The sequence below is a fragment of the Morone saxatilis genome, unplaced genomic scaffold (genome assembly GCF_004916995.1).
Source record: "Morone saxatilis isolate NCDOM2014 unplaced genomic scaffold, NCSU_SB_2.0 Contig17, whole genome shotgun sequence".
NCBI classification, from domain to species: domain Eukaryota; kingdom Metazoa; phylum Chordata; class Actinopteri; family Moronidae; genus Morone; species Morone saxatilis.
The window spans coordinates 6213838-6228631 of record NW_023339729.1 but is presented as its reverse complement, the minus strand read 5'-3'; the positions used below and the strand labels follow the sequence as shown (position 1 = coordinate 6228631).

Sequence of the window (14794 nt, the reverse complement as noted above, 5' to 3'; positions counted from 1 at the left end):
GTTTTCACATTCATCTGATGAAAGTTGAAAGTTTCTCTGTGCTCATTGAAAATCAGATTTTTAAAGGGCCAGTGTGTAACATTTAGGTGTATAATAACCTGAAAATAGAAATTGTTGGGTTTATGTTACCTTAGACTGATCAATTTTTATTAACGCAGCTGGTCGCCTTCAATGGAGGCCGCCATGTTGAAACCAGTGAAGCTCAAACATCCAACTGTATTAAAACATATTTTGGAGTGGAGGGGACTTGTTGTGTTGTGGTCTTTAGAGACAGTATCACTGGTAAGTCCTGCGAACAGGTGTTTTCACTTATGTAGCCTGATTAGTGCTCTTCTCACAACTGTGTGGACGTGTAGCAACTGTGTTTCATTGACATTGAAAATGATTGTTATTAGTCAAAAGAGGTTTGACATGATGTCAGTCAGGCATTAATGTCACCAAACCTCCACTGCTCCACTCAACAGGCCTTTTTTTACAGCAGACATTTTGATTTGTCATAGCAGGAAAAGCTCAGGTGTTACTAATGTAACAACAATAATGGCCCAGTAAGCCGTAATGGTGGGACAGTGAGCCAACATTCACAATATCAGGAGCCTTAAACTGAAGCAGCATCACTAATTTTATTATTTACATCTGTGCTTTTTCTTTTGTGACTTGTCATAATGTCTGTTGTGAAAATGGACCGTTTTAACCAGATTAGAGGTCTAACCAGCCAGAGTAATTGAAAACACCTGTGTTTGAGTGCAGGTCCTTCAGTCTGTGCAGTCTTTGGTCTCCTAGCCCCCTACTGTATCAGCAAAGTTCAAAGTCTTATTTGTAAAAGTCTGTAACCAAGGGATGTAATTGCTTTACATAAGCTTTTATAATTACTGTGTAGTAACTTTATAACTGCTTAAGTTTATTAACTAGGCCCTCCCTTAGGTGAAACTTAAATGATACAGCCACAATAATATTACAACAGCACTGAATAAATATGACATTATTATATGTGTTATAATAAAATCTTTATGATAATACATCATACTGCCAGAGTTCAAAGTCATGCTGGTTAAGTGATCAGGCAGCTTTTAAATTGCCTGTAGGTGTGATTAAGTCTGAATCTGTCTGTCTGTCTGTCTTGTTGAGTTAGTCCTGTGATAGACAGGGGACCAGGGCTGGATCTGCACCACCTCATGCCCAAGACAAGCAGGATAAGCAACTTATTAAATGGATGGATAATTTTGGACATTTGCTTTTTAAAAATAATCCGTCTCTGGATTATCTATGTTTTTGGAATATTGAATGAACCGTTATCTCAATGTGTGCAGTAAACACTCTGAGCTAACGCACATTTGTTTGAAACATCCATCACATTTGAGTCACTAAGTCTTCATCTCATAATGGTTTCTAAACATGATTGGATATTGAATTTTTATGCTATAGATATATAGATATATTTAGTCACAGTGCCTTTTACTTTGCTTTCCCTTACTCAGCCAATCTCCGCAAAAGTGCTTTCCAACAGCTCCAAAGCCATCACACACACATTCTCATTCTCTGTATTAAAGGTCCTGTGTGTAACATTAAGGAGGATCTGTTGACAGATATGGAATAATAATAATAATAATTATCAATATCCATAGGTATATTTTAATTAGCGTATAACCACCTGTAAATAGGAATCGTTATGTTTTAGTTACCTTAGAATAAGCCGTTCTTATCTACAGAAGGCGTGGGTTGTTTACAATTGAGGCCGCCATCTTGAACCGGCATGTTTCTACAGTACCCCAGAACAGACAGACACTGGCTCTAAAGTTTTACAGCCACTGTTTGTCCTACACGCTTAGAAGGAGAGGATGAGGCGAGTTGGTTGCAATCTTTTAAAGGTGCCACTAAATCTTACTCTGGTCCTTTAGCATATGGAAGTATAAAAAGGACACGCAGTGGTTTAACAAAGAGCCAGCCAACATTTTGAACATATTTAATATCTACCGCTAGCTTAACGTTAGCCCATAATGTATAGGTTTCAACTGTCACACGTGCTAACACATGCTTTATCGTCCTGTCACAACCAGATCCCACTTGGAAGCCTTTGGGTGGCATTCAGTCTGACAAAAATTCATCTAAATACTATAATGTGTTTATATTCTTTAACTTTTTTAATTAATTCTGCCTTTCTGACATTTGTGAAGGTGTTGGAAGGTGTGTTATTTTGTCCCAAAATATTTATGCTATTGCATTTGCTCTCTTTGCTTTGATATTTGGGTTTGACCTTTAGTGTGTTAAAACCACAGCCAGTAGACAGCATTATAACAATTAAACCATTTATATTGTAAAGTGAAACATTATGGAAATTATGCTCATTGTATGCCAAGCTGACTATTGTTTCCTTGCAGAATGAGCGAGAACAGATAATGACAACCAACTTGTGGCTGTGTCAGGTACAACAGAATCTTTGTATCTACCCAGTGCACATATAGTGTTCAATATACATTATGTACAGTATGTGGGTGTGTTTGTGAGTTTATAAATACTCTCTCTGCAGGAGTGGAACGACTATAGGCTGAGATGGGACCCCGAAAAGTATGAAGGCATCAAGAAACTACGAATACCATCCAAACACATCTGGCTACCTGATATAGTGCTCTACAACAAGTATGTGCATGGCATTCCACCAAACAGAGGACTAGTTTTTTAGCATTTGATTTAGGTGATCTTGTTCTGATATAATATTCTAAAGTCAGTGTAGTGAAAAAAACCACAACTAAATTTAGTGTCTGTGTATGTGTGGTGGATTACAGTATGGTATTAATGGAGTTACAGTATATCATTCTACTGTACTAAGAGGTTTTCCAAGATTACCATCAAGACATTACAAGCAGAAAAGCTCCTGCTAAAATAAGCATGAGTTTCCATGGGGATTTGGTAATTAAAATCGTATGCCATTTTCTCTCCTCCAAGCCCATTTTTTTTATGTGAAGGGGATTAATATGTGCTTAATCGATGTCTGGTTTTAAATTCACTTCCAGCCAATCATCAGGGAGAGTTTAGGTTTGTCTGATTATTATCATCGCCATGAAGGTCAACAGCGCTGCTTCAAGAGTTCACTGACTTAAAATAAGTCTTATTTAAGTCTTGATTGTAATTGTAGACTCTGAATCCATACTCTCGCTAATCTTACACCCACAACCTCTCACCCACGACCTCTCACAGTGCTGATGGCGTGTACGAGGTTTCCTTCTATTGCAATGCTGTGGTCTCCAACACAGGAGACATCTTCTGGCTTCCCCCGGCTATCTACAAGTCGGCCTGCGCCATCGAGGTGCAGAACTTCCCCTTCGACCAGCAGAACTGCACTCTCAAGTTCCGCTCCTGGACCTACGACCACACAGAAGTTGATCTCATCCTCACGAGCGACTTTGCCAGCCGTGATGACTTCACGCCAAGCGGAGAGTGGGACATCGTCTCGCTCCCAGCTCGCAAAAATGAGGACCCCAATGACATCACCTACCTGGATATCACCTATGATTTTGTGATCCAGAGGAAGCCGCTGTTTTACACCATTAATCTGATTATCCCATGCGTGCTGATCACGTCGCTGGCTATCCTGGTGTTCTACCTGCCGTCAGATTGCGGGGAGAAGATGACGCTGTGTATCTCAGTGCTGCTGGCGCTCACTGTGTTCCTGCTGCTGATATCAAAGATAGTCCCACCCACCTCTCTCGCCGTGCCACTCATAGGTCAGTCATATTTATATGTGTTCTGTGCAACTGTGTGTGTAGCCTTGATAAAATTGGGGACGTGAACCATTACCTACAGATGAGTCTTGCATTATTAGGAATAAATTAAAAAGGAAAAACCCATCACCAAATCTTAACTACCAGAATATTGAGATCTCATGATCATTCTAATTATCGGTTACTTTTTAGTGTCTTTATTGAAGATGCTGTTTAAGACTATGGTCTCAAGCAGAACCAAACTAAATGAACATATATCTGTTATTATGACTTTAGATTAATTATCACATTAGTTTCTGCCATAATTTCTTTTTAAGTCTGAAGGATTTTCAACATTTTTCAGCTGTATTTATGTTTGTATGACAGAGAGAATAGTTTGATATAATAAGCTTATTTGCTTTCTGGCTGGGAGTTAGATGAGAAGTTAGTTAGAAAGTCAATATACACTCAATACATAGACATATATCATGTCTGTTCAGCCTGTTCGGTGAGAACAAAGACTCGAAATAGTAGGAAATAGCTCACCTTGCAACGTCCAATGGTAACAAAGTCCTCCGACCAGCACGTTATATCTCATCTGTGTAATCTTACAACAACCGAAGTGTAAAGTTGTGATTTTTATGTGCCATTTTGTGCTGGACTATATTTTGACTGGGTGCAGTGGCATCCTGGAGTCTTCAGCATAAAAAGGCTTATTTTAGAGACAGACCTTTATCCCTAAATTTTTTGTATTTGTATATATATTATATATTTTCTGATTGGCTCCCATTTTAAATAAAAATTGTATTACTTGTCTTTTCTATCTCTGTCTGTCACTCTCCCTAAGGTAAATACTTGATGTTCACCATGGTGCTGGTCACTTTCTCCACTGTGAGCAGCGTCTGTGTCCTCAATGTGCACCACCGTTCGCCATCCACCCACCACATGCCTGACTGGGTCAAACGCCTCTTCTTAGTCCGCCTGCCCACCTTCCTCCTCATGAGGCGTCCAGGCTCTTCCAATGTCCGCGATAAGCTCCGCCGGAAGTACGCCAACCGGAGCACGGTTGGGAAAAGCAATTCCCAGAGTGGCGAAGAGAAGAAGCAGTACTCCAACATCAGACTTGGTGGGATCCGAACGGACACCGACTCTTTCTACGTGAATGAGGACTTGGCACACAAGTTCTGCTGGAAGGTGGGCGACATCCCAGATGGGGGTGGTGGGTTTTCAGGTTTGCGGAGGCGTTTGGCTGTTCAGTGGGATGCAGATCTGGAGGAGGCAGTTGATGGAGTGAGGTACATCGCTGAACACATGAAGACCGAAGACGTCGATGAAGGGGTGAGGAGATAAAGCCGGAGACAAAGCCGTGGTTAAATAGATTGGATCAAAGGATAAAAGAAGGGGAAGACAGCATATTTTATTGTAGAGGCAGAATGAGGGAAGTAAAGACCTATAAAAGCAGATTATGGAGATGGGTGATGACAAGGACGAAGAATGAGGAGATTTGCACAGGAAATGAAAAGGTTATCAGGGCCAGATGAGAAATGGAACATGCCATGTATTAGTTCATTCAATATTTACTTTTGTCCTTCTGTGACATTATTCAAACCTGTCAGTCATCTATTTTTTTCTGAAAACATAAGATATCCACATAAAACCTTGCAAACACTACAAACACAAACTGGCTGAACTCAGCACCATCCCCAACCCCAGATTTGTGGCCCTGGGATTCTAAACTTCCACAAAACTTCCACACTTAATATATAAATATTACAAACAAGTTTTGCAGCTATAATTGCTCATGGCAGATTTTTCATTAGGCTGCCTCTGTTCCGCTTGGCACACCCGGCTGCAGTGCAGTTAAAATTACACCCTGATATGCATTTGGTGTCCTAGACGCTTTATGGCAACAGCAGCACTTCATCAAACATAGTTTGTGTTCAGTAATACCCTTTCTGACAAGTGCAATTGACAGTTCTCTAAGCCCAGTCCCTAGTTAGTCTAATGTTAGCTTATTTAGCTCTATGAGTTGGTTAGAACACTGTCACCGGCTGACTTTATTGACTTCAGCTCCAGGGGTCTTAAAGGTCTGGTGTGTAACATNNCTTTAAAGATCCAGTGTGTAACATTTAGGAGGATCTGTTGGCAGAAATGGAATATAATATTCATAGGTATGTTTTCATTGTATATATTCACTTGGGGAGTGAAGCATGGAGTCCACCATGCTGAACCAGCATATTTCACAGTAGCCCAGAAGGGTCAAACAAAACACTCTAGATAGGGGCATTTTTCACGCATTTCGCGGACACCGTACTTTCTCCTTTGCGCTTGAAAGGAGAGGGTGAAGTGACGGAGTCGCAACAACACTGCTAAATGCCACTGAATGCTACAAACTGAACCTTTAAATACACACTTCATGGCTACATACATGATCTTGCAATGTACTGCTAGTTAGTCCTAGAATGATGACGTAAAGCGTATGTTCTTCTGACCCCAAGAGTTAAAAATGGTGTTTCCCTGAAGGTCTGCTCCTACACACAGACATACTTTATAGTCATGATTTTACCTGTCTTAACAAGCTGTAACAGTCTGAACTTGTTGGTTTGGTTCCAGATCATAGAAGACTGGAAGTACGTAGCCATGGTGATAGACCGTCTGTTCCTGTGGATCTTCATCCTGGTGTGTGTGGTGGGAACTCTGGGGCTCTTCATGCAGCCGCTGTTCCAAAGCTATAACACACCCACTGCTGATGACACAGAGTGAGTCACACTCTGAAACACAGAACAACACACCTCTTAACTTGGCCAAGACTGTCATTTAAATGTCATTTAAATAATCTGCTGACAAAAAATAGCACTGAAAAATGTCTATATCACATAGAACAATTTTTGTGCACTGCAGAATTAGCCGTCGCTGACATCTGTGTCTAATTCGACATGAAGCTATAGCTGCTTCACAATAAAAGCCTTGCTGGTCAGTGGAAAGCTTAAACTGTGAAGCAGTAAGAGAAAGTGTGTTCTTTCTAAACAAGCTGCAGTTCAAAGTTCATTAAAGCTCAAAGCAGAGTGGATGAGAAAAACCTGTACTACTGTTTTCTGATTGTTGAGATTAAAGAGCACTTAGTTGAGCTACAGTATGGTAGCATCACATAATATCTTGTCATTTATGATAAATAACTTTATGGCAGCCTACATCTCGCTTTGCTTTGACATTTTTCACTTTCTTTTCTCGCTCAGTTTGCTTACAATCGCAGGAATTGATAAGAACCAGACCCAGTATGCAAAATCAGAACTGACCAAGTCTAAACTATAGCCAACCCTATAGTAGTTCTTTCTATTCTTGCTAAATACTTACAATTTCTCTTCATTTCAAACAAACTGGGCGCTGCCAGGAATATAAAACATAACATGCACCAGGTAGTTTTTGCAGAATACAGTACGTCTTCATTCATATTTCCATTTACTATTTTGTGTTTTTCTCATAGGTATGGAGATTTCTAGGATTTCTGTGACAGGTGAAAGAAAACAGTTGAATAATCGTCTGTCATAGAAAGTATAATTGAGAGGCTCTGATCGGTCTTTGTTGGTTGGATCTGATACATAACCAGCCTAATAATGCAGCCAGCTACATTGGTTGTGTTTGCAACAGTGGACCTCAAATCATACGGGAACACTTTTTTTTTTTGACTGCATGGCTTCTATTTTTGACAGACTATGCTTCCTTCCAAGCTCCGCCGTCACCACAGGCATGGCAGTATTGATATACTTTTTCTAACTAGGTGACATTGTCATGGAGCCAAGACACAAGAACATACGAGACAGGTGTCACTATTTTCCCCAGCATTGAAATTTCCCAAGAACAACCACAAACCACAAAACTGGTGAAAAATACTGGTAATTTGTCATCTTTGTTTAATTTGGACTGGCTGTGCTGCTGACCGACAGTAGGAGCTCTGTCCAATGGAGGCACAAAGGTTCATCACACATGATAGCTCCTATAAGACAACGAGATCTGCTCTCCTCTGTAGCACTTAATACCTTAATACCAATTGTTCATGTTGCCACAGTACGTTGACTGGGCCATCCTGTTGTGGTTTCCTGTCAACACTTTTCAAACCTTTATGGTAACAAAGCAAGGACACTTTGTTCTATCCACCTTTTCTCTTCATGAAAATATTAATGCACCATCCCTCTCGCTCTGTCCATTTCTGCTTCAGAGCTTTGTGCCTCAGCTCCACCATCCACCTCCCAAGCAGTATTGTAATCTTTAATGCACTTCTGTCTTATTTTGAAGAATGTGTATTCTACTATTGCTTCCTCTTTCTGTCTTTCTCTCACTAGTTTGGTTATTCTTTTATTTTCTCTCCTTTGTTTGCCATATCACGTCACAATTGTAGCAGCACCAGATTCTATACAGCATTAACAATAAATATGACACTGACTGTATTCTATTACATGTTGAATAAAATGCTGTGGATTTCAACTGTTTGGCTAGTGCTGTTCCCTCAGTCCTGTTCCCCAGTTTTGCACTCCCACTTTGTCTGGGATTCTTTTACTTAAAGGACCACACCAGTGGTCAGTCTTTTCACAGGTGAAACCCTTTTCACTTTTTGTTCAGGGCTTCCATAGATATGGCTTATATTATACTGTTATATTCTGTTGTTCTTATTGCCCAGAAATCCCATGAAATGACTAAAACCCACAATGAATTGGTCCTATACTAACAAGTATTTCCTGTGTAGCCAAAGGCAGATATATCTTATTCCTCTGTTACATAAAGATCCATTGTTGTCTAAAAACAATTAAAAGCACATTAGTGAGCAACACTGGTGCACTGTGTGAAATGTTCCTTTGTTACCACGACCAGGCAACTGTAATTAATCTTGACTCAGTCCCACATACGCTCTCCTGCTGCCATTTTCACTGGTCCATCAAATGTTTATCAATCCACAGCTGAAAGTAGTCTCCACCAAATTCACTGTTATTATTTTTGAGTAATGTGCTCAAACCGACAGTGTTTCAGAATATTACTGGACTTTTGTAGAGAATGAGACTATATATCGGTGAGCTGTTTTTAGAAATGTACGGCTTAAGTAGAAAGAAATGGGCTTGGGGTAGAGCTTTACATACAGGGGAATTCAGGAAGAATGGAGAGATTAACTCATATATTTCAGGTTTTGATCTTTCAATAAGATTTTGTGACAGAGGTTTTAATTTCAACAAAACTTATTATCACTCCAAACAATGCTGCTTCATAGGCTGGTATGGATTTGTCTGTTGTGCCTCTCTTGCATGCACATTTCAGTTTCTCTTCTCCTCTGCTCTCTGGCACCTGCCTTCACTGGTTTGTGTCTCAGTTTCTCCTCCTGGACCCAGCTTCAGGGTGATGTTTATTCAATTTTATGTGCATGTTACTTGCATACCGCATTGGTAAATTAACAATCAGCCCAAGTACTTAAGGTGTTAACCCTCTCGCAGCCTGCAGCTGATGCCCAACCACCCTACCACAGATTTGTTGACAATAAAAACAGAATAATGCCATTCTTATTCTTTAAGCAATGAACAATATGTATACCACTGGAAAAAGCTACATTTCATATAAATCATATTACAATTTAAAGATTCTAATAAAAAATGCTTAAGAATGTATCACCACAGAAAAAACACATAACACATAATTCTTAACGAACATTTTTTTATTTACACTTTTGGCATCAATATAAGACATACAAAGAGAAATCCACACAATAAAACATCACATACTGCAACAACTAAGACAACAACAGTAAAACAAAATAAGAACAACAGACCATTACAATGTCACCTTATAATCAGAATCAGAATCAGATTTATTGCCAGGTAGGTTTTTGCAGGTAGTGGTGCATAAAATATACAATTCCCAACCGATCACTCACAAAAAAACAAACAATACATAACATGGGGAAGGGGGAGGGGGGACAGTACAGAGCCCCACAATTAATTATCCATTTCATTATCATAGTGTGTACTCGATCTATATAGGAAAACCCAAGATTTCAGAAAATAATTCCATAGGGTTGCACAGTAGTAGAACAGGGAGCTAAAATAAAAAACATAAAATCTAACAATAAAGATTGACTCCAAATTAAATTAATTTGATGTCAAATGTCTCTACAACCACCAAGTATTTCAAATTTTATGTTGGCACAAACCTTTTTTTCACATTCACAAACATATATCTCTGCAAATAAATGAGCAAATTTGTCCACAGGCTCACACAAGGTGATATACAAGCACACACTGTCATCATCATCACCATCATTTTACAAGCTCAGAATCTCTTCATTGTCTGCATGTTGTACCCGAGGGTGAGTGCTGTATAGAATACAGTTCAGATGGTGTCAGGCCAGACTTACTGGAGTGAACGCTGACAGCAGGAGTTCTGCACTTGACGGTAAATATATTTGAACCACTCTCAGAAAGAGAAGGGAGGAACTATTAGTGGAAGAGAGATCGTTGTATTGCTTTTGTGGAAGGGATAACTGACATTATGAAAAGGATCAGCTGAGTCTTGACAATACAGGATAAAAGGAGGTGTTCAATACTCAATACTTCAATACTAAAATAATTATTTTTATACTTTTCAGAAGTTGGTTTAATGACACTGATTTATCAGATTGACCTCAAATACATTTTGAACTTTTCCCAAACTTCTTGATCAAACAGCCCCAGAAGACAGCATTCAAGCAGTGTGTTTATGTGTGTGATATCTTGTGAATGTATGTGTAGGTTTGCTCCATCTTAGAAACACACATTCAGACAACATGGCATTTGTGCTGTTTAAATGTGATTATTGTTTGTTAGCGTTAATGGTGAGATAAAATGAACACACAATTTATGGAGACTTTCTTTTCTTTTGTTTGTGTGTGAGAGAGAGTAAACACGCAATTAAACCCTTTTTAAGCCTTCGCTCTGCTCAGTGGAAAAAGGTTGAATCCACAAGCAGGGTCACATCCTGTTAATGGACATTCTGGTTGTTGTTAGTGTGTTCGAGAAAGCCTTCCTCAGTTTGACAAAAGAGGAAATGTGCTCGACAGCACTAATGTGTGTGTGTGTGTGTGTGTGTGTGTGTTTTCGAGTGCATGTGCCCAAATTTGTGAACTCCATCTGCCAACAAAAAGGTAATATTAGGTGAAAATAAGATCACCTTCCAACTGTCAGCAGCCTCTGAAGACCGAGCACACCGTTACATTTTATGTACTGCTGCATGAATGAACACGCACACACATAATAGACTATGATAAGATTTAACTGGCCCAAATCCTTTATCTCAGCAAAAGTGAAGCACTGATTCCTGAAGTCAGCAAAAATACTACTACTACTGAGCCTCTGCTGTGGTGGACAGCTATCGACAAAACGCATATTTACTGTCCCCCCTCTGGTTTGTGTGTGTGTGTGTGTGTGTGTGTGTGTGTGTGATACTCACTAGGTGTCCCACCCTATCAATATGAGGTTGAGTAGAGCATAAAGGTGACAGATGTGATGTTGGTGTGTCTGGGGGAAAGGCAGAAGAGGACAGAGAAGGCCAGCTGTCATATGGTAGTATTAGATTGTGTAATGTAATGTTGTTCTGTGCAGCTTAGCTAATACAAAAGACATATTACCAAGGAGCTGAAAATGGGGTGCCCTTGAATTTGAATATAGTATTTTACCCATGAGTATAACAAAAACTTTATATACAGTATATATAGTGATTCCCAACAAGGTGTACTTGTCCTACCCCAGGGTATACTTCTACAGTTGCCACAAGTATGTGTAAAGATTGGAGAGTAGCTCTACTTAAGAAAAATAGAAATTATGATTTGATAAAAAAAAAATTCCCTATATTGAATGTGCATGAAAGCTAAACGTGCTATCTAAAAGAATCATGCATTATTGTGTTACCATATTTAAGTGATATGAATTAACTTTTATTCTGCGTGTTAGCAAACAATGAACTAACTTGAGTCACTGCTTTCATTTCTCTTTATCTGTGACTCTTATTTCTGAATGGTACCACAGTTTTTCCACAGAGCAGTACTTTTCCAGGGCAGTGTTTTTTAACTGGTCCCTTTTTATCTTTTCATGCCACCTCTCGCCCTCACCCATCCGATATTTGCTGACAGAGCTGGCCTCACCTGACCCACAGCAGCGTTAATTTGAGTGGACCCAGCTTTTCAGATCAGCGGTTGTTGTCCAACACACACGTGTACAGCCCTTTGTTTATTTGTTTTAAAGGTACATGTGTGGAAGTGCATGTGTCACGTTGTGCTGCAGGAATGTGTCCTAAAACCTGGAACTGAGTTAGCATTTTTGTACTTGTCAATAGGGTTTTTGGTTAGACGCCTAAAATAAGGTCTGTGATTAAAACAAGCTTAAGAGATTTTCACATTTTGCTCTATGACATATAAAAAGTCAGCAAATACCCCATTCGTGAATTTTGACGATTTTTACGTGTCTTAAAAATGTGGTTGCTAACAAAAGGCTAAATGAGACTACAGAGGTTGTTGAGTATAACGCTGAACAAAGGAGCTTAATGGTGGTGACTGTGGTGCAGTTCGTTTATAGTTGTTGTAATCTTAAGCGTATTTCCTAAAATGTCGTACATTTCCTATAGTATTTTAACTTGAACACTAATCTAGTAGTGTAGCCTATTTCTGAAAATGCAAACTTATGCTATTGTAAAATAATACTGTTTCTATTTGTAACAGGTTTTGTATCTCATCTTTTCTCCTTCAGACCACCACTCAATATAAATTCCACCGTGGAAAGTCTCCAGCAGTCACTTTTATGTCTTTATCTTATCAACACGACGTGATGCCTCAAACCACATAACCATCAGGTTTATATCCTCATGCCCTGCGATGTTTGTGTACAGAGTGAACAAAATCTGGCTCCCTGCGTTGCTAAAGTTTCCTAAGGTTGCTCTCCTAAATAAGCAGGGTCTGCAGTCATCCAGAGGGGCTCGTTCTGCTCCGTCTACCCGCACTGGTGCCTGAGGGCGGAAACACTACTGCTCCTTCACACACACTCCACCAAACCTGGACACGTGCCAGCCTCCATCTCTGTGGCCCATTCCTTCTTTCTCTTCCCTTTATTAACCTCCATTCCTCTCTTTCCCCCTCCTCCTTATCCCCCTCCTTTCTGCTTTCCCACTCCCTTACCCCCCTTTCTCAGTCTTTTGTAAATTGCGTGTGGAGAAATGGGAACTAAAAATACGCTGGTGATAAACCCAATTATCTGTCCTTTTTCACGCTACACGCCCAAATAGCTTAGAACATGGTACAGGCTGTGTGCCAGATACCAGCCTTCACTGTGGATTCCTGTGTGTTTGTGTGCCACCTGAGTGTTTTATTATTCAGTGAAGTCATTTAACAGCTTCAGCTGACTGCTGTTACCAGTGTGGTACCCTAACCCTACAAATCGACTGATCTCAGCATTTATGTAATATATTTAATAAATTGAAATAGATTTTTGATACCATTATTATTTTGGACAGGAGAAGTATTTTGTATTCTTCGGTCCAAAGTGAAAAATAGGAGAGAGTGAAACAGCCGAGATAAAGTTGCGCCTGTGCAGCAATAGGGCACAGATGACCCTGCAATATTATACTTTGAGTTTTCACTGTGTCTTTGTGGCTCCTCTAGATATCGCCTCCTAAGCATGATGGCTTAAGTCAGCTTGTCCCACAGGATAACCCACTTTCAACAGCACACAATATTTGATCGCTCTGTGAGTCAGCTTGTGTGTGTGTGTGTGTATGTTCGGGCTGCTGGCTGAAGATGACCAAAAAGGACACCAGCACAGAACTGCAGCACTGCACTGAGTAATACATTTAAAACAAAAAAAAAAGCCCAATGTTTCCATCCTATGAATGAATGTCAGATCAAACTCTAAATATTGAAAAGACTCATCCTTTTAGATATTTCACAGTCGGCGCAGTACTGATGCTCTGTACTTGGCAGCTCAGTTTTAAGTTTGGCTTTTCAGTTCATTTCAGATATCCAAACCATGTAAAAACATCCCCAGTGTTGACAGTACATTTGGTCTCTAATTATACTCCCTTCCCCTTCTGCCGCCACAGCGATAAATAAAAGATATCCAGCTCTGCAGACAGTAATGAGTGCGATGCTCTTAGACAGCACTTACGATGTACTAACAGAGGTTTGAGCTTGTGCAAGTATTCCTCTTGCCTGTGGCTCGAGTACGTACGAGTGTCAGATACTCCTTCCCTCGCTATCACAAGCTGTAACAGTCAAAGTATTGCCAGACTAGTGAGCTGCCACATTTATTTCAGATTTATACCCATCAGTTTACAATCCCTGACTTGCAATCTCCTCACACTGGGACCTGCAGAGCTCAGTGATTTTCATGTGTGTGAGTGTGAAGGCTATCATAAGCCACATATGGAGACCGAATTTAGGACTTTAAGGTAGTGATCAGGGAGTTTTATATGTAATTTGGGACAAAAATAGGTGTTCCCAATTGGATTCATTGCAGTTAAAGTCAGCATGAGCTAACCCATTTTTGGACCAGATGCACCAGACCATATGACATTTACCGTCCCAGGGGAAATTTGTTTTGCATAACCAGCAAGTGTGTACTTCTGTGTGTGTGTGTGATTGCTTTTTGCTCCCATGTAAAATATGGTTCCTGCTTCTGATGTAAATCATCCCTATGTAGGTGTACTGCACACCCAGGTGTGTATCAAGCTACACAACAGTACACTCACACTTTAAAGCTGTAGTTGGACGTGGGCAGAGTCAATCAGATTATTGCTTTTCTTAATCAGACAAATGAACAGATGTGTTTGTGTAGGTGTGTGTATGTGCTATTCCACCTGTCATTTATCTGTATGTGTGTGCATTAAGCTGATAATCCTTTGTTCAAGAACAAGATTGCTTCTGTTGGCAGACCTTATATCATTATCAAATTAGAATTTCTATAAAGTCTTCACTGAAGTCGCTTCTCTTGGACTGAATATACACTTTGCTTAAGTGTTGATTGCTCACATTATTTTCTTTTTCACATTGTTTGAGAAAAACAGGATACAAAAGTTTGCTCACTTTTCATATAGAGCAG

The 14794-nt window shown here is 39.8% G+C and overlaps 1 protein-coding gene across 1 annotated transcript; it reads left to right on the top strand.

Moving 5' to 3' along the window:
- The first annotated feature begins 2378 nt into the window (after window positions 1-2378).
- Window positions 2379-6526, top strand: LOC118327123 (neuronal acetylcholine receptor subunit beta-2-like). Its single transcript, XM_035660358.1, has 5 exons — window positions 2379-2420; window positions 2525-2634; window positions 3193-3719; window positions 4543-5033; window positions 6309-6526. Exons 1-5 carry the CDS (start codon window positions 2394-2396, stop codon window positions 6456-6458), a joined length of 1305 nt encoding a protein of 434 aa, XP_035516251.1. The 5' UTR covers window positions 2379-2393; the 3' UTR covers window positions 6459-6526.
- The last annotated feature ends 8268 nt before the right edge of the window (window positions 6527-14794 follow it).